The 18,961-nt window shown below is 36.4% G+C and overlaps 1 protein-coding gene across 1 annotated transcript; it reads right to left on the bottom strand.

Annotated features, from left to right (window-relative positions):
- Nucleotides 1-1,671: 1,671 nt before the first annotated feature.
- AKAIN1 (A-kinase anchor inhibitor 1) lies at nucleotides 1,672-18,874 on the bottom strand. Its single transcript, XM_032182117.1, has 2 exons — nucleotides 18,644-18,874; nucleotides 1,672-2,371 (listed from the first exon to the last, which is right to left on the bottom strand). Exons 1-2 carry the CDS (start codon nucleotides 18,657-18,659, stop codon nucleotides 2,181-2,183), a joined length of 207 nt encoding a protein of 68 aa, XP_032038008.1. The 5' UTR covers nucleotides 18,660-18,874; the 3' UTR covers nucleotides 1,672-2,180.
- Nucleotides 18,875-18,961: the final 87 nt, after the last annotated feature.

Raw genomic sequence — 18,961 nt, 5'->3', positions numbered from 1 at the left:
AAGCAGTGGCAAAAGCCAGGATTCACTGGCTTTTGAAGTTCCTCTTCTAACATGATGATTTAAAGAAAATATACTGACACAAAAAATAATTTCCAGATTACTGTATTATTACTAAAAATATAATTACCAGGAAGAAATAAAAAGACTTGCCTTTCAAATTTCTGAGGAAAAAAAAAAAAAGACTAATTTCAAATAAATGCTGATTTTGCTGTCCTTCCTTCCCATATCATTCTAGGTGAGTCTTTGGAAAAAGTCATTTTACACCAGTCTCTCCAACAGTCTTCTTTCACTGGGCTTGCCTACTTATCAGCCTGAGTTGAAACTTGGCTCATGATCATGATCAGTTTTCTTAGGATCTCAGCAAGCAAAGATGCAGTGAGTGGTTAGAAAAGAGCTATCTCTCAAGTAAAGGCCAGTAAATGAAAAATCTATTGGCAAAAAATTATTATTATGACAAACATACACATGTCCCAAGACCCAAATATTTCCGCATGTCAAAGCTTGCTTGGCTGGGAAAATTCACCCAGCATCTATAGAAGTGAACTGTGTATTTGCAATCCAATTCAGTTTTCAGGATTAGAGGATTTAGAACAACTTTAATCATGTTGAATTTTTCTTTGCATTTTTAAGTGAAAGAAGATTGAGCTAGATCATTATCTGGTATGAGTCAGTGCTGGAAAAAAAAAAAAAAAAAAAAAAAAAAAAAAAAAGGAACCAAGCAGAGCTCAGAGGCTTAATACTACAGTATGTGGCTATTCATGACTATGCCCTTGGCCATCAGAAAGAATCCTGAAACTGTTTAACAGAAGCAGTAGGACACACTAAGTAATAGCCAATTACTTAAACCAAAAAGTCTCTTTGAGAATCATCTTGCTGAGTAGAAAAGCAATTATGAAAGTTTATATCATTCTTTGCAGATCCTGTGCATCTGCTTCTCTGTATTTCTAGGTATATTACCACAAGAATTTGGATGCAGCAAAGCTACAAACCATTTCTAGAATGAAATATATTGTTACTCATTTCAGATGTGTAATAGTGCAATCATCATTACAGTAAGGGAGCATAAAGTGAAAGCTACATTTATTTAATGTGTATTTTCAGAAATATCATGGATTTCTTCAGCTATATAGAGTAGTTAAAGGATATGTTCTGTATTACCAGCTTAAAGCAGTGCTACTTAAGGTCAATCTATGCGACAATTGCAAATATCTGAAGTCACTTTATGCCCAGCAGGTGAGAAATATCTATCATGACAAAATTCAGACACAGTATATTTCCATCCTTCAAGATACTAATAAATTCAAAAACCTTTTTTAAAGCCACTCCAGTATTCATTGTCTGTAAATCAAGCCACAGCAAACTTTCAAAACTGAAGAAGGAGCTAGCAAACTCCATATCAGTACATCAGTTTCTCTTCTTTCATTATCAAGAAAATTAAAAGCTGTAGTTGAGGCACAAGTGATTTTTATGTAGAAGTTCAGAAGTATTTCAAATAAGTAGACCAAAACTTCAGTACTTACTTTAACTTCTCAAAAAAAAAAAAAAAAAAAAAAAAAAAGGCATAAATCGCAGATCTATGATCACAGTCATAGATCATAGTCACTGCAAAGTTGCACTGGATTTCTTTTTTTTTCCAGTATGAAAAAAAAAAAAAAAAAAAAAAAAGTTGGTTCATGGAACTTACCAAATCAACTTTATACTGCCATTTCTCATAGTCCATGGTTAATCAAAACAAATAACAGTCATGTTTCAAGGCAGCCTGAAAGCATTCTACTACACTCAACAATAAACTACTTCTTCAGCGGCGACAGCTTCAGTGAACCCAGTAACTCCGAGAAGAGTCTGGCCAGCTGACCTGGCAGCAACACTGCGTGCAGAACTTATATGAAAGTGCACTGACAACAAGCTTTCAAAAATAAGTCCATACCATAAGAGCTTGTGCTTGAAACTACTTTTATAGCTAAGATTATTGTTTCTGTTAAGAGGCACTGCATAAATATGGAATTAGTCATCTAATGCACTTAATATTTCTCAGCCGAGGACTATTGCAGTTTTACTCTATGTTTAGGTGTTGATTATACTTTGGTTTGTTTTACAACAGTAACATTGCACTAGCAATACAGCTGATACTAAAGAGAAGGCTGAAAACATTGAAGGATCAAAATAAACAAGCTGCTCCTTTACTTCTTTTCATGCTTCTTGGTTAATTTCCCTCTTTCTAGCTGGAGGCTCATACTGCTGTTTGTTCGCTTCTCCTTTTGTTGGCTTTCCTGGGAAACTTGCTGTACTGCTTGGAGGATAGCGGTCTGCACAATTTGCTTGCTGGCATTCTGCAGCTTAACTTCGTCTTGCTCTGGACCCGGTTTCTCACCTGCAGGAACCAAACAACAAACAGACAAACTGAATCAAGCATTTATGACCACTCTGTGAACACCTGAGGGATAAAAAAAGAGAAGGAAAAAACAAAACAAAACAAAAAACAAACAAACAAACAACAACAACAACAACAAAAAAAAAACAAACAGGGTGCTTGGGAACAGCTTATGACATAGGGAACCTGCTAATGCAGAAAATGACATAGTAGGTTGGAAAGTTTCTACTGCATGTTCAGCACTACTGGACTGAATGAAGAGGCAGAATTTGAGTCATAAAGTGCAGCTACACAGTTCCCCACCCTAAGAACAGCTGTGGTTTCACAGTGGAAACTAGTACAGCTCCATTTTGCATCATCAGAGGGAGTTTTTTGTTGTTGTTGTTTTCACATCCAGCTCTGAATCACATCCTTTTTGACTTCAGCTGCATTTCTGCATAGGGAATTTGACTTCATTTTACAGATCTGATGTAAAATGAAAAGCCATGAAAAGCTAAATTTTTCTGTTAATGTTTCTATTTACTTTTACTTAAAATTAAAAGCCCTCACCCAACAAATTCCACTTGGTGAGGGAACAACAACAACAAAAATCAATAGAAACCTAACAAATATACTTTTCTTATGTGATTTTTTTTTCCACAATGCTAAAATCTGGAGAAAAACAAAGTAATGCAGCATGACAGATGACATATGGTAATGAAGAGAAGTATATTATGATAAGAGGTTTCTCTTTTGGAATTATTTTGACTCCTAGCAGCAATGATAATTCTGAGGGACGATAAAGAATTTTGTAAAATGGTCAAAGTTTATCTTGATGTACAAAAATAATAATTCCGAATTAAAGTGAGGTACACCCACTAAAAAGCTGTATTTAGGAAAAGGTACGCTTGATAATTGAAATGCTTAGAGTAGGTGTTTATTTGCATCACTCACTTGATTTGATTTAATTTTTTTTTTCAGATATTCATCTCAATTCTTTCTTAATCAACTGTACTGTAGTCAAGTATTTCATTAAGTGGGAACTGTATTTTACTGTCTGTTTTGAAACCATATATTAAAAACTCTATCCTGAGAGAAGTAAAACAGAGTGAATTGAAGGTCAGATGCTTTTATGAGAGGGCCACATTTGGAGCTGTGACATATTCCTGATGTTCCTTAAGAAATGCTTGGAAGAAAATTTAAGATAGAATCAAAAAGTAGAGTAAAATCACTTGATTATCTTACAGAAGACACTATAAAGACATATGAGCCTAAACCAACCACTACCAAACTTTATTATGTAAGAAAGAAATAATTCAGTATCTCCAATACCTCTTCTAAGTGGTTTTAAAAATATATTTATTTCTATCAATTATGTACATATTATAAAAGTTCTGGCTAAAAGGAAAATGCAAATGTGTTTTAATTCTGTTGAAATGAAATACATGAAGAATAACTCACAGCTGTACCGAGATGACTAACTCTGACTACAGTTCAGAGGTTAAGACCATAAAAATTTAGAAAACACATTTTAATCTGGAAATGCTAACTGAATGGAATCACTTGAATTCTTGGCTCAGTCAGCTTCCCTGATTCACTTTGTTCCACCCATAAGCACTTGAAACAGTGTTTTTTGGATGCAGTTCATTTATTTAACAGTAATGTATAGATATTCCTTTTTTTTTTAATCGAATATTAACTCACATTTTTATTACAGAATGAATCAGTCTTCTTGCTGGCTGAAAAATATCCAACTCAGCTGGTGTTCAGAAGATAATATATTAGCAGAAGTATGAATAAACATGAATTTCTAAACACATGTGGTATTGTAAATACAAGTGAGTATGTTGCAATTGGCTATGAGGTAATATGGAATGTGAAAAATTTGCCAACACACATAACCATAAAAAATCAGAATTTGTGGTTAAAATCATACTGTTGTTAAGCATGTAGCTGTTGAAAATTACCTGATTTTATTTCTTTGGGGGTGCTTCATGATTTATTTTGTTCTTGCCACATAATCTACAAATTCTAACTTTTATATATATATGTGTGTATATATTAACCGAGTTTTTCAGTTGTTTGTCATAGAGTAAATCCTGCCTTTAGGTACTACTCAGCTAAGTGAGACCTCTATTACATCTACTTGTTACAATATTCTGGTCTGTGCTGGGAAAACAAAACAAGCAGAGAGAACCCAGAACCTCTGATCTATTTCTACCTTAATTCTGACATCTTAGGTATACACAAATGAAACAAAGCAGCATAAGCACTTAACAATTTTTCATGCATACAACATATTTGAGATTACAGTAACCCAAGTAACAACAGCTAATTGGCTTTGGTTATGAAGAAAGCTAAAGATGTTGGCCTGGGGTGATGTAAACAATGGGGCCATTGGCAGCTTATGCTGACCAACTAAACTAGAAAGCAACAATCAATGAAAATAAGGTTATAAGAAAAGAACCCAGGAAACTATAGACCTGTTAGTCTAGCCTCAGTAGTTAGAAAAACTATGGTGAAAAGCATTTAAAGAACAAAGCTACTATCAGGCATAGTCAACATGTTCACATAGGGAAAGTCCTACCTTAGTAATTTGATCTAGCAGGTCTAGGGAAGTGATTGTCCCCCTGTACTCCGCTCTGGTGAGGCCGCACCTCAAGTACTGTGTTCAGTCTTGGGCCTCTCACTACAAGAAGGACATCAAGGTGCTCAAGAGAGTCCAGAGAAGGGCGACACAGCTGGTGAGGGGTCTGGAGAACAAGTCTTACGAAGAGCGGCTGAGAGAGCTGGGCTTGTTCAGCCTGGAGAAAAGGAGGCTCAGGGGCGACCTTATTGTTCTCTATAGGTACATTAAAGGAGGCTGCAGCGAGGTGGGAGTTGGTCTATTCTCCCATGTGCCTGGCAACAGGATGAGAGGGAATGGGCTAAAGTTGTGCCGGGGGAGATTTAGGTTGGATATTAGGAAGAACTTCTTTACTGAAAGGGTTGTTAGGCATTGGAATGGGCTGCCCAGGGAAGTGGTTGAGTCACCATTCCTGGAGGTCTTTAAAAGGCATTTACATCTAGAGCTTAGTGATATGGTTTATTGGGGGACTGGTTAGTGTTAGGTCAGAGGTTGGATTAGGTAATCTTGGAGGTCTCTTCCAACCTAGATGATTCTGTGATTCTGTGTGATCTATAAGGTCATCCACCTAGTGCATGAAGGGAAGGTTGTGGATGTAGCCTTTCTGGACTTCAATAAGTCCTTTGACCCTGTTCCTCACAACATCTTTCTGGAAAAACTGTCCAGCTCTGACATGAACAGGTATATGCTATGCTGGGTGATGAACTGGCTGAATAACAGAGCTCAAAGGGTTGTAGTAAATGGGGTTACATCTGTCTGGTGGCCAGTCACTGGTGATGTTTCCCAGGGCTCAAGTCTAGGACCAGTCCTGTTCAACATTTTTATCAATGATCTGGATGCAGGAGTGGAGTGCATCCTCAACAAGTTTGCTGATGACACTAAACTGGGAGGTACTGTTGACTCACTGGAGGGATGAGAGGCAATGCAGAGGGATCTAGAGAGACTGGAGCATTGGGCAATCATAAATGGCATGAAATTCAACAAAGGAAAACGCCAAGTTCTGTACCTGAGATGGATTAATGCTATATACAGGTACAGACTGGAAGACAAGCATCTGGGGAACATGTCAGCAGAAAGGGACCTGGCCGTGCTGGTGGCAGCAGGCTCAAGCTTTCAGTCAGAGTGTCATCTTCAGGCTGAAGAGAGTCAAAATTTACTATACTTTAATGTTTATTTTCAAAGTGTCACAGCCATGAGAGCACCTTCCACTCCATTTATGATACTGAGTTATTTTGTTATTTTGCCCTAACTGTTGGCTAAAAAATCTTTTGCATTCCATTATGTCCTAAAAATATGAGGTTTTGAAATTGCTAAAAAGAACTTGATTCAAGAAGGGAATCTCCCTCACTTTTTCCTTTTTTTTTTTTTTTGTTTTTTTGTTTTTTTTTTTTCTCTCTCTCTTTAGATAACACTTGGTATCATAAAGTCTGAAAACAGGAAAATCTAGCAATCATTCACCTGAGAAGTGTGGATTTGGTTGCCTTCTCGTTTCCAGCAGGTGAAGGGAGGTGATCCTTTCCCTCTACCCAGTTCTGGTGAGGCCATCTCTGGAGTACTGTATCCAGTTCTGGGCTCCCCAGCATAGGAAAGACATGGAGCTTCTGGAGAGAAGGTCACAACAAAAGGTCACAGAGATGATGATGTTCCTGGAACATCTCTCCTATGAGGAGAGGCTGAGAGAGCTGGGACTCTTCAACCTGGAGAAGAGAAGGCTCTGAGGGGACCTCTGGGGGGATCTGGGGGGATATACAAATACCTGAAGGGAGGGTGCAACAGAGACAAAACCAGGCTCTTGCCAGTGATGCCCAGTGTCAGGACAAGAGGCAATGGGCACAAAGTGAAGCACCAGATATTCTCTCTGAACATCAAGCAACAATTCTGTGCTGTGCAGGTGACCAAGCACTGGCACAGGTTGCCCAGAGAGGCTGTGGAGTTTCATCCTTGGAGATCTTCAAAAGTTGCCTGGACGTGGTCCTGAGCAACCTGCTCTGGGTGGTCCTGTCTGAGGCAGGGGATTGGACCAGATGAATTCCAGAGGTCCCTTCCAACCTCAATCATTCTGTGATTTTGTGACTCCAGCTGGCAAGGCTGACATAAAACACAACTTTTCCATTTCCTGAAGGAGTACACAGCAGTGTCTAGAAGGGTATAATGATCAACTCTTCTTCCAACTATTAATTTCACGGAAAGCAGTCAGCACAAAGCTGTTTTCTGAGAAGCTCATTTATTTGTTGATATTCTGCATCTACTCTGAACGAGAAGAGAAGGATTGGCTAAGAAAAGCAGAGATGACTAATGCAAGGATCCCAAAGGGACTGAGCTGGAAGATATCTATCAAACCGCTCTAACTTACTGAGATACAGACTGTTGTGGACATGAACAAAGGTGGAATTCTGAGTGCCTATAGAATTAATCAGGCATTTTAAGGACCAAATACTTTAAATTAGGTAAAACACGGGCATCTCCACTGTTATTTAAGCATTTGGTGTTTAGCTAATCAAACCAAGAATGACTAGGGTGATAAGACACAACTAATTTTTATTTATGGTTTTTGTTTGATTGTTTGTTTTGAAGAATAACTTTACATTTAATAAAAACTCCATGACAAAAGTTCTGTTGAAGTACTTGCTGGTAAAAACTTGCAGGACAGCATGAACAACATTCTCCCTGAAAGTTATCCTTGTCTTACAGCTACTTTTTCCTCTTGATGTCAGAAAATCTTTTCTACCTATTCTCTGCCTTTAAATGCTCACTTCAGTTATACAGGAACCTGGTACACCAATTCTGTAAACAGAGAACTGAAAACTCCAGGTTCAGTGATGCTTAGTACTTGAAGACAAGGTAGCAATTTTATCATTAAGAAGTGACAAAGTCTCTTTAGTGTGTTTACATCTCTTTGCCTTTCACTTTGTGAATTTTATCCCAACTGACTTAGCAAATTAAAAGTAATTTGCAAACTCTAGCCTGGTTCTGCAACCTAAAATATGGTTTGAGAGATTCACAAAACCTCAAAGTCCTGTACTGCCTTCAGAAATCAGTCACATATTCCTCTTTCTGTATATTAGTGCTGTATATTAGTACCTTGAAATTCCCTTGGCCAACTTCAAACTTCATGAAGGCCAAAATAAAAATAAAAATTGGAAAAAAGAATAATAACATTTGAAGTAGGTTCCAAATTTTCCTTTAAATTCCTAGAAGTAATATTAGTTTTAGCTCAAGAACATATTGTGTGGGAGATCTTATATTACCTGTTAAATCTCTGGACTATTGAATATGCCTAAGAAAAGTATACATGAGAATTAGTAACTACAGAGAAAAAAACATTTAGCACAGATTAAGTCCTGGACGAGAACTTCAGTCTGGTTGCACATAGACCCCCTTCTCATTTACACACTTCACTTTCCTGAAAGCAAGATGAGTCACTTCCATTCCAGTCTGCAGTCAAATCAGTCTCCTGTGCTTTCTTTTATTCCGTGTGTCTTTTCCCTTTCAGCTTGCTCCTTGTTAATTTTAATAAGGCTTATAAACACTCCTACCTAATAATAGTCAGCAGCAGGTCATTTGTTTGAATCAGCAGTTCATTAAGTTTTCTACCATACCTTTTCAGAGTATTGTTGGGGAAACTATCATGAAGGTAAGTTACCACAGGCATGACCTTGCTCTCACAAATATGCAAGCCAATCTCAAATCCAATGACACTAGCAACGAACTATGGGGAACAAGACAGCTTTCAGTTGGTGAATAGTCAGTAATTTAGAAGGAAACAGAAGCAGTGTTTCTCACATGGAAAGAGGGCAGGAGCAAAATGATGAATGAGCTTTGATAGGAAAGAACTTCAGACTTTTGGAGAACATGGACTACAAATAATTCATCCCATACTTTTTTATAAGACATTAGTCGCACACAGGCATGCATGACCCTAAATGAACATCCAACCTCTGTTATCTCAGCAAATTTCTACTGTCCCTCAATTATCCTTTTTACTTCTTCAGCAAGCTTACTGCATTTCCCAGGAGAAAAATAATGTCTTTAATTTCAATTCTGCTTTCCTCAAAGCATGTGGTCTTTATGCAATTCATTATGTCTTCCTGCAGGTTAGGTCTCATTGGATTTTCAGACACAGTACAAACACTGTATCTGAAAAGAACTGCTTAACTCATATATCAGGTTCCACAAATCCCAAGGGCCATGCATCATAGGTTAAAAGTTTACATTCTGCTCCACAGGAATAACAAATGCAGTTTAATTCCAGCAAGTGAATTCCTCTAAAGCTGTTCTTCTGGGGGAGGGGATTTTTTTTTTTTTTTTAACAGAAAAACCCATATTCCTTTAAGCAAACATTTGAGCAATTTAGAACTCACAATTACCCAAAATATATTTCCACTAACTACAATTTTAATTTATCCAAAATTTCTGAAGGTGGAAGAGTCACCAAGCAAATATGCTTTCTCAATTTTTACATGAGATTATGCAGGTACATCCTTTAACCAGAAACTTTATTGCTTGTTTTATGAATGCATTGCTTGCTATTCCTATTGGAATATTTTACCATTATGCTATTTTCTGCAGCACTACAACATTAGAATTAACTTATTTTCCATGATTAATAAAAATAAATAACAATACAACAAAATATTACTATCTGATAAGCCTGTTTTAATTCTATTTAAAATTATTACTCTAAATTTTATAAGTAAACTGACAGTACTGGTGACATTTTAAATGGGAATGAAAGTATAGATAAGCAAGACTGTGATGATAAGGCTTCATCACAAAGCCCAGCATATATTTGTAGGAAAACTCGCAGTATATTAATTAATTTGCATTTATAAACTATAGTACTTTCAAACAATTTGAGAACCTGGAAAGTTTGCAATGACATAATTGAATGTATATGTGGTAGTAATTAACAGTAACATTCTTTGCATCAATATTGATAATCTTCTGCTGCAAGAAACAAATCCAGTTCTTCAACATCCTTAATCTCCCATTGGGATTAGGCATTGACATACATATCTCTCCATCTTTCCAGTCACAGCATGGAAATTCCAAATGAACATCTTCTGGAGAACGTTCTGTAACCTATGAATCAAAATGGTTAAAAATCTCCTTATTTTTAGTTGCTTTATAGGTTGATGCTAGGATCTCAGCACTGCAAGCTTAATTTGAAGATGATATATAAAAGATCAGGCTGCAAATTATCCATCGTCAGAAAATGTTGATGAGTCATGTTAATTACATCCATGATGAATGAACATGGCAGTCAGCCGGGGCTGTACACTTTCAAACGTGTACAAAACTAACTTTATACATGAGTGTCACTAAGCTATTTACAGGATTAGAGACTTAATTTTAAATGACATCAATAACAATGCCAGATCAGAGATCTCATGAAAAGGTTCTAGAATGAAGCTTTAAACTGAGGAGAGGGAGAGGAAGAGGGAGAGAATCCTGAATCCTTCACTGTATTATCATTCTGTCCAGTATAGTTCCTCGTGTCCAAAACTGGAAGCTTGTGAGGTCCTGAATCACAGCTATTATGTTGCTCTGATTCCTTGAGGAAGGAGGAAGTAAACTAAAGGTATCAGAAACACTAAAAGTACTTTCAGGTAGGACTGCCATGTTTTCCCTTTTACCTAACCTTCACTAGAAAAGTCACAGTTAAGTTATATTTTCTACCTTAACCTCATTCCTTAGCTACTGCTGTGCAGCCATCATGGAAGAGGAACTCTGCATCAGGAAGAGGCCTGGCACAGGCCTAAACATCTAAGCATCTATTCTCAATGCGTTTTATCAGATTTATTGTCATACTTCAATGTATATATTTTCTAGGTATTTTCATGAATAGTAATGATTTAATTGTTTAAGGACTAAGTCTTCTCAGCTTTAAAGACTGGATGTAGTTTAAAGTAGTAGTTACTGAATATTCTGCCATACATGAACTTATGAGTGTGATATTCTGATTTTGGTCCCAGAATTAAAAAAAAAAAAAAAAAAAAAAAAAAAAAAAAAAAAAGATATATATTTATATATTTATTTTTTTTATATTTTATATAAAATCCAGATCTAATACTATAGGATAACACTAACCAGTGTAGATTTTTTTGTTATTGTTTACTCCTAAGGTGGAGTTTAATTTATTAAAATAACTTACTTCCTAGAGAACATCAGGGACCAGCTGCTTCAAACTTAATGAAAAACTTAAATTCTCTTCATCTGCACAATTTTGCTATTTATTTAGGGAACATACTTCAAATATGTAAGTAAGAAATATCTGCGCATCAAATGCTGTGCTTGTCCTAGTGCAGAAGTCCAATGGCACAGATACAGTTGGCTTACATGCCGTTAAACTTCCTCTGCCTTTTATTTTCTACTGCTTAGGTGCTCAGAAGTTCCTATCCAAGAAAAAAAACATCTGGCACAGAAAGCGAGATAACATTTAGGTCTTCTGAATCTAAACTAAAAACATTAGTGGTAGGCTCACACTAATTGCCACTGAAATACATAGCTTTTCTAGGTGTTAGAAGGCTTTTGCTATTCACCACTGTGTAGAATAGGGGAAAGGAGAGCTTTCAAATGCCCCATGCTCCTCTACAGTTCATTTTGCTAGCTGTTCATATTTCTGCAGTGCCTTGCATGCTTTGGTCGTCAGCTATGTAGAACTTAATTAAAATTCGTAATGTCTAAATGGGATTAAAATATATATATAAATATATATGTATAAAGGAAAAGGTTATGTAACTTGTCATAAGCCAGCAAGTCATTGATAACATTCTGTTAGGCTTTGAAAAAGTTTCAATTTACATCAGAATATTCAGAGCCTAATTTCAGGAATTGGCTAGTTAAACCTCAGCTGAAGAAGAGCCCTTCTTTATCTTTTTAAATAAATAAATAAATAAATAAATAAGAAAAACAAACAAACAAACCACTAAATCTGCACAAACACAAGAATATAGGAAAAGAGCCCTGTTTATTTTAGAATGTGAGCAGAGTTTGAAAGCTGTACATTAAGGCTATTAATAATTGATGCTGGGTTTATAAGTATGTGTGTGTGTGTATGTATGCGTATATGCAAAGTCACAAGAGAAAACGAATCAGATTATGTATATTTAGAATGCACCTTCAAAAAGTAAAAAACAGGTTTTTCATGGCTGTAATCTTGACAAAGTCCTTCTTTACAAGTGTTTAAAGAAACAGGATGCCATGGAATGCTGTATTCCCTTCTTGGATCTAATTCTAACTTCCCAGAGAAATATTTTCCACTCTATTAAGCAGACTTACTTCCATACAGAAGGTAATGTTAATCTGTGATTATTTATCAGAATTAGTAATGGATATGCACCCTCTCCATACTTACAAATAGTGAGTGGATTCACTAATCAAAGTAAGAAATTGCAATGCCATTATATCAAATATGTGTATTGCAAAGTGAAGCAAATGTAAGCTATCCACAAGAGATTACATTTGTCTTACCATTAGAGAAAAATCTGCACAGAATGTGGCTCAACTTACTTCTTCAGGCAGCAAATTTCTGACTCTCTTGAAGAAGGAATACAGCATCTTCTGACAACATGACTACAGGCATTTGTAGGGTTGGATGACAGCAGCACAAAGCTCACCTGCCTTGACTTCCCTGGTGAGGCATTCTAAATGATCCTGAAGCATTTTACAGCTACATGTATTCAGGTCAGCTTTTCATTTCTGTTAACATCAGTAAAGATTCTGCTCCAATTGCAATCCCTTAAATAATAATACATCTTTTTCTATAGGATCTTGCAAACTATTACTGAAAGAACATAACAGCAAATGGGTAACCAGTACTCAGATAATTTCAGAAAGCCTATAAAGGAATTATTAATACATTGCAAGAAAGTAAATTTTGCTTAACTTTGTATTTGCAAACATAATGCAATAGAGTGTGCCCTTAATAAAATCCTTAACAGACAAGATTGAAAGTATAGGAATAAATCTGTCTTTCACTGTATTTTACTTTGTCTATCTAATTTCTATTATCATGTTAAGGCTTACAAGGTTAGAATCATATTATTTATGTCTATAACTACAACAGAACAATTCATATAGAAGAATAACTATTTGGAGGGAATACACTTAGCAGGTCAATGTAACTCATTCCCTTTGTGCACTCATTATTTGACTTTCCTGATCAATATATGGAGAATATATATAGTCGTAGTAAGGATGTTAATAATGATTGTACAACTTATTAACACCAACCCCCAACAATGAACTATTTCTTTGATATAAGTCACTACACAAACACTGTGAAGACTGAATTCTTTTCACAGCAAATCTGAATAGGATTCAACCCAGTGATCTGGAAGTGAAGGGTGCCATCCCCAATTGCTTAAGCCTTCATTTCTGTTACAAATGATTTGAAAAAGTAAATACTGTGCCAGTTTTTAACACTGTGTTCATCACTTTAAAGTAATATTAGTTCTAGTACTGTTGACTACTTTATAAGCTTAGTAGTTTCATCACATCTGTGAATATCTACAAACTAACATTTTTTCATCTCGCTAATGAGACCTGCTGGTGGAATTTCACATCAGGGGAAAGATCAATGCAACACTAGGGAGAGGCAAACGCACTGAATATTTTTTTCCTCAGTGAAAAAGAACAAGAAAGTTCCTCCTATATGATTTCTCCCTACCAGGTGACAAACATTTTGAAGTATGGTTGAGAGGTCTTAGCTACAAATACATTCAGATTGTTTTATTATATATGTATATATATATATATATTTTTTTTTTTTTTTGGTTGAACTGGCCTGCATACTTACTATCAACTTTACTACCAGCCATCACAAATTCTGGACAAGAAAACAGTTATATCAAACTGCATGAGCTATGAAAAATAGTCTTAACTGTAGCCTCCACTTTATGTCTGTAACATGGACTTTGCCAACACTAAGCTAATGAGAAAGAATCCTATGTATATACACTTTAATCTTATATCAAAGTGGGTTTCATTTGTTTTTCTACACAGAACTTAGACCATTAGCAGAATGCAGCACAACAGGGACAAGGACCGTGCCCTGCTGTCCTACAGTTGTTCTCATCAATGAAAGAAACTTCATAAGTGACCGTACTAGAGTACCACACTTGGCACAAGCACTGGAGATATTCCACAACAGTTTATCTTCAGAAAAGTAAAGTTATTGGTAGGAATTTTTCCATTCATTATGTCCCTCATTAGTATCTGTGCATTATGGATGGAGGTCTCCACAGTATCTGTAATGTTATATCAAAAAAAAATATCAAGAAATTTCATGTCTTCACATCCCGCAACACAACAGGTTGTAGCTTTCCCAGATTTTCCACTTGAGAAGATCAGGACTATTCGGACAAGTAAGCACATCTGTTTCAGTGTGCAGCTGCTACATCTTCAATTGCAGTTTAATGAGATTCTTAAAATGTTTGGTACAGGATGCGCTTCTGATCTCCAGTGTCATTATGCAAGTCTGTTATACTGTCCCTAGCTTAAAAATACTACAAACAGCTGTGCAGCTGAAAAACTATTTGAAAAGCTGTTGGAGTTGCTGTTGTAAGAGAAAGGTGCTGAACAGTGAATATTCTGACTTCTCTAATGTCTAACTACCTTTAAACTCTAAGCATTTTAACAGATCTTTTTTACACAATAATATTAGTAAAAAATATATATATATATATTATATATATATATATTTCTATTGCCTCCTTTTGAGATTGGAGGGTCATGGGTAAAGCCAGTGAGTTTCTAGTTAGGGAAAAAATATCCAATAAGAAAAAAATCTTCAAATTACACTGAAAAATAACACAAATCATCTGAAAGGTTGAATCACACAATTCAAAATAGATATAAGCTTTAAGCTTTAAAGGATGAGAGTGTTCAGACAATGAAACAAACTACCAGTGTAAATGTTGCAACCTTTCTTTACATATTCAGATCAAAACCAACTCTTCTAAAAAAAATAAACACATATATATTATTTACTAAAGAATAAAACTTAATTCAACATATACTAAAATAATAACTTAAATGATATCCTAATGAGAGAGTTGCTTACGAAACCCATTAGGATACATACATCCTTAAAAAATTTCTAACTTTATTTCCCAGCTAGTTTTGAAAATGCAGGCCATCTTTGTGCTACATCAATGCAGATACACAGAGGACCGAGGTTTAAGGCGTAAGTGTTTGAATGATTCATGTGCAAAATTGTGTTAGGGAAAAAAAAAAAAGAAAAAAAAAAAAGTTTATTTTATTTTACACATGAAAAGTTTTGGGGGCTGCAAATTAGCACAGAATATGCCAAAAACTATTTTGGAGAAAAGGAACCAAAAGAATTGCCAAAGAAAGTAGTACGATATTAATTAGGAACAACTTCAAATTATTGTTGAATCATGAAGATTAAGTTAAAAACAAAAATATGATTATTATTGATAGATTATTGATATTGAAAGCAATCACTATTTTCTAAACTAATGATAGGGCTTGCTTGCTGCATTCTAAAATAATCTTTTCATAATTTTTGCTGATACTTTAGAACAAATAAATATTTTAATAATTCTTCATTGATTACCTTATAATGATAGATATTTAAGCTGTGGAATCATTTACAAATATCAATCTTTTATAAGATAATTTGACAGTTTTTGTTGTTGTTTGGGTTTGTTGTCATTGTTTTAAGTCTGGAATCCATTGTTTTCTGAAGTCTCCTAATAAAACCTGTCACTTCAGCCATGAATTCTCTTTTCTTTATAGCCTAATCCAAAAACTTGAAATTGCGTGTTTCTCTACTGCAGTCCCATGCATTCCTCCTTCCTTACATTTGACGAACAGAAACATTTTCTTGTCTGCTTCTCAGGCAGCCTAAAGAAGTTCAATTCAGGAAAGGTAAACAAGCTAAATTTTGCAATGTAGTAGTTGGTCCACATTTCCATTAAGTAGATCATCCCTTATTGTTAGGGTAGTATTATAAACAGTGTCATCATGCGAGAATCCTCTAGATAGAATGAATTCCCAGACATCTCATAGAGTTGGCACTGTGTTTCATAGACACCAGTCTGTCATTAGTCAACCTTCACAACAAAGTACAATGAAGCCCCAGTCAGGTTAAACCATATAAGCAAAAAATGTGCTTTTCTCAGTTCCTTTTTTCTTTTTTTTATTTTTATTTTTTTTTTGTTTTTGGCAGCTTGTACAGACATTTATGTCAAGACACAAATTAAAATTTGGTGTGAAGAAAGACCACATATGGAGACTAGCTTTTTGCATAGCTGTAAACAGCAGCACACTGTTGAGAATAAGCCATAATAAGCCAGAATGTCCACTTCACTTTTATTTTGTAAAACAAATATCGGCCTTTGTATAACAATTTTGACATATCTGGCTTGATAATATCCAAGCGTGTTTTTTTTAAAAAAAGTTGCTTTTTAATAGTAATCCATAGACAGTTGTTTTCAGTTTAAAATAAATAAATAATAAAAAGTATATTTAAACTTGGTAGGTTTCTTCTAATTAACATTTCTTCTAATTAACATTTTTTAAACATAACGTTAAATCAGTGCTCTGAAATAATTCATAACTTTATGTCTTCATGTTATTGATATTAAAAGTCTTACCTTTGTCTTCAGCTAAACAAGTTATATTATTTTTTTCCTGGAAGAATATTTTTAGTTGGTTTTATTTGTTTGTGTGTGAGTGCATGCACATGCCTTTGTTTTTTCCCCTTCTGGAAGCATGTTTATCATTCTAAGCCTGAAAGTTGTAAAGTATAACCCTTTATATGTAGACAAATATTCTTCTCCCTCCCTCCCTCCCTTCTTCCCTCCCTCCCTCTACCGCCAAAAACATATAAATGAAACTGAAAATCAGGTGGTCATTTATCATGAGATTAAATCAGAAAGTTGAGCCAAGAAAATGAAGTTCAGCTTCTTAGTAAGTGTATAGAATTCCTATGTCATGTAGCCTTAATTATGGCTACTATGAAGATACTAAAGATGTACAAACCCTTGATTTAAATAAACATATACATCTTATACATCCACAGAAGAGATAATGCCAGGGCAGGAGGGCTGATTTGCAGTGAAGAAAAGCAAACAAAAACAAAAACAAAACAAAAAAAAAAGCAGGCCTTACTGAATACAGAAAAAAGTGTCAAAGCATTCTGTTTTATCGTCTTTTTTACAAATTTAGTTACCCTATGCATATTATGACATTTGCAAGGAAACCAAGGGCTTTTTTTTTTTTTTTTTTTTTTTTTTTAATATATAAAAGTAGACTGAAAAAGAATCATTATACACAACAGGTTTCTTTTTATTTTTTTTTCTTTTCTTTATGGATTAGAGTCCTGAACAGAACAATGTATGTAGTTATTAATGAGATTTGTGTTTTGTTCATTGTCAGTCTTTTGGGAAAAATAAAGCATGTGTTTTCATTATTTTAGAGGTAATCTCATCCTGCAGTACTCTGGTCCCATGGAACATTTCAAAAATGAGTACTGTTAATGGTGACACACTGACAGATAAAAGGAGTTCAGAAAAGAACCCCCTAAGAAAGTGTACTACAAAAGAACAGTGGCTGGTTCTATTGAGATAAACAATTTGATCCCAATTTCAGGACAGACTGTGTTGGAAAGTATAAAATTAGCATGCAACCAGGCAGTCTGAGAGACGAAATGAACTTCTGATTGTTCAAAACGGATATTAATCTCTTGAAAGGTTAGAGTTTCAGTTGTTGAGTTAGAAAAGTGAAACCCCAGGACTGCTCTTGTAATGAGGGTGTAAAGATTTTGAATTTTTATCCCTTCTCAGACTGGACATAGAATTCCAAAGACAAACAAAACTTCTGTAAGCTTTGCAAAACAAAGGTTTTAACAGCTCTTTGTTGTCAAGTTGCTGCCTTCACTTTACCTTTTCTATTGACCCATTATTTTTACTGACAGTTATATAATTTTAAAGAAGTCAATTACAAGTTACTTCACTACAGAAAATGTTATGCATGACTTTAATATCTTGGAGCTCCTGGGCCTTTCTGAACAACAAATTGCCCATTTCCAAGCAGAATATACTAAGTCCAATGCAGCTTCTGTGCAGCTTCTCAATGGTCTACTATATCTATACTACACACCAGAGATCCTGCACCATTATAGAGTGAGGACTCAAATGAAATCCTGCTGAAGTAGGAACACAGTAAAAAACAAACAAACAAACAAAAAGCCTGAACAAACTTTCTGTTCTCTTGCATTCAAATACTTTGAGGAGAGGGTGGGGGGTGGGAGACCGGAATTTTGTAAAATAGCTCCATCAGCTTTGAAGCTTGTCTTATTCACAGCTGCCAGCGTGGGTGTTAGGTGGACCCACTGCTCAGGCACTGCGAGGCAACATTTCCCTTCCTGCCCTTTCCTTTGTGCAGTCTGGTGTGCACAGCACCGTGTGCACTTGCACAGGTAACGCTCCTGTCCCTGACGGGAACCACAGGGGTGACCCTCACAACCTCTGTCTGCACAGCTGAGTGCCTCCCTTTGAGATTGCCTGCCTCTGCCCGGCAGCAGAACTAGTTCGCCCGCTGCCCCTTCCCCTGCACCCCCCAGCTAGTCTCTCCGGCACGGTCGGGGCCTTCCCACTGTTTTCCGCGGCATGGGCACGGGAAACGGCTGCCCTTACCTGGAGCAAACACCATGGTGCTGCCACCCCGCACCGTCAGCACCTCGGACAGCGGCCGCGCCGCTCAGCACCGCGGACAGCGGCCGCGCCGTTTCAGCACCGCGGACAGCTCCCGGCCCCGCACGGTTCAGCACCACGGACAGCTCCCCGGCCCCGCACCGCTCAGCACCGCGGACAGCTCCCGGCCCCGCACGCCGGCGGAGGCGGCTGCGGGCCGCGGTCCCTCCCTCCACAATGCGGCGGGGCGGGGAGGGGGCCAGGGCGCCTCCGCCGCCCGCACGGACGGACACACGCACACACACACACGCACACACACAC

The sequence above is a fragment of the Aythya fuligula genome, chromosome 2 (assembly GCF_009819795.1).
Source record: "Aythya fuligula isolate bAytFul2 chromosome 2, bAytFul2.pri, whole genome shotgun sequence".
In the NCBI taxonomy this organism is placed as follows: Eukaryota; Metazoa; Chordata; class Aves; order Anseriformes; family Anatidae; genus Aythya; species Aythya fuligula.
Note: the sequence above shows the minus strand (reverse complement) of the source record. Positions and strands in the feature narration are given on the sequence as shown.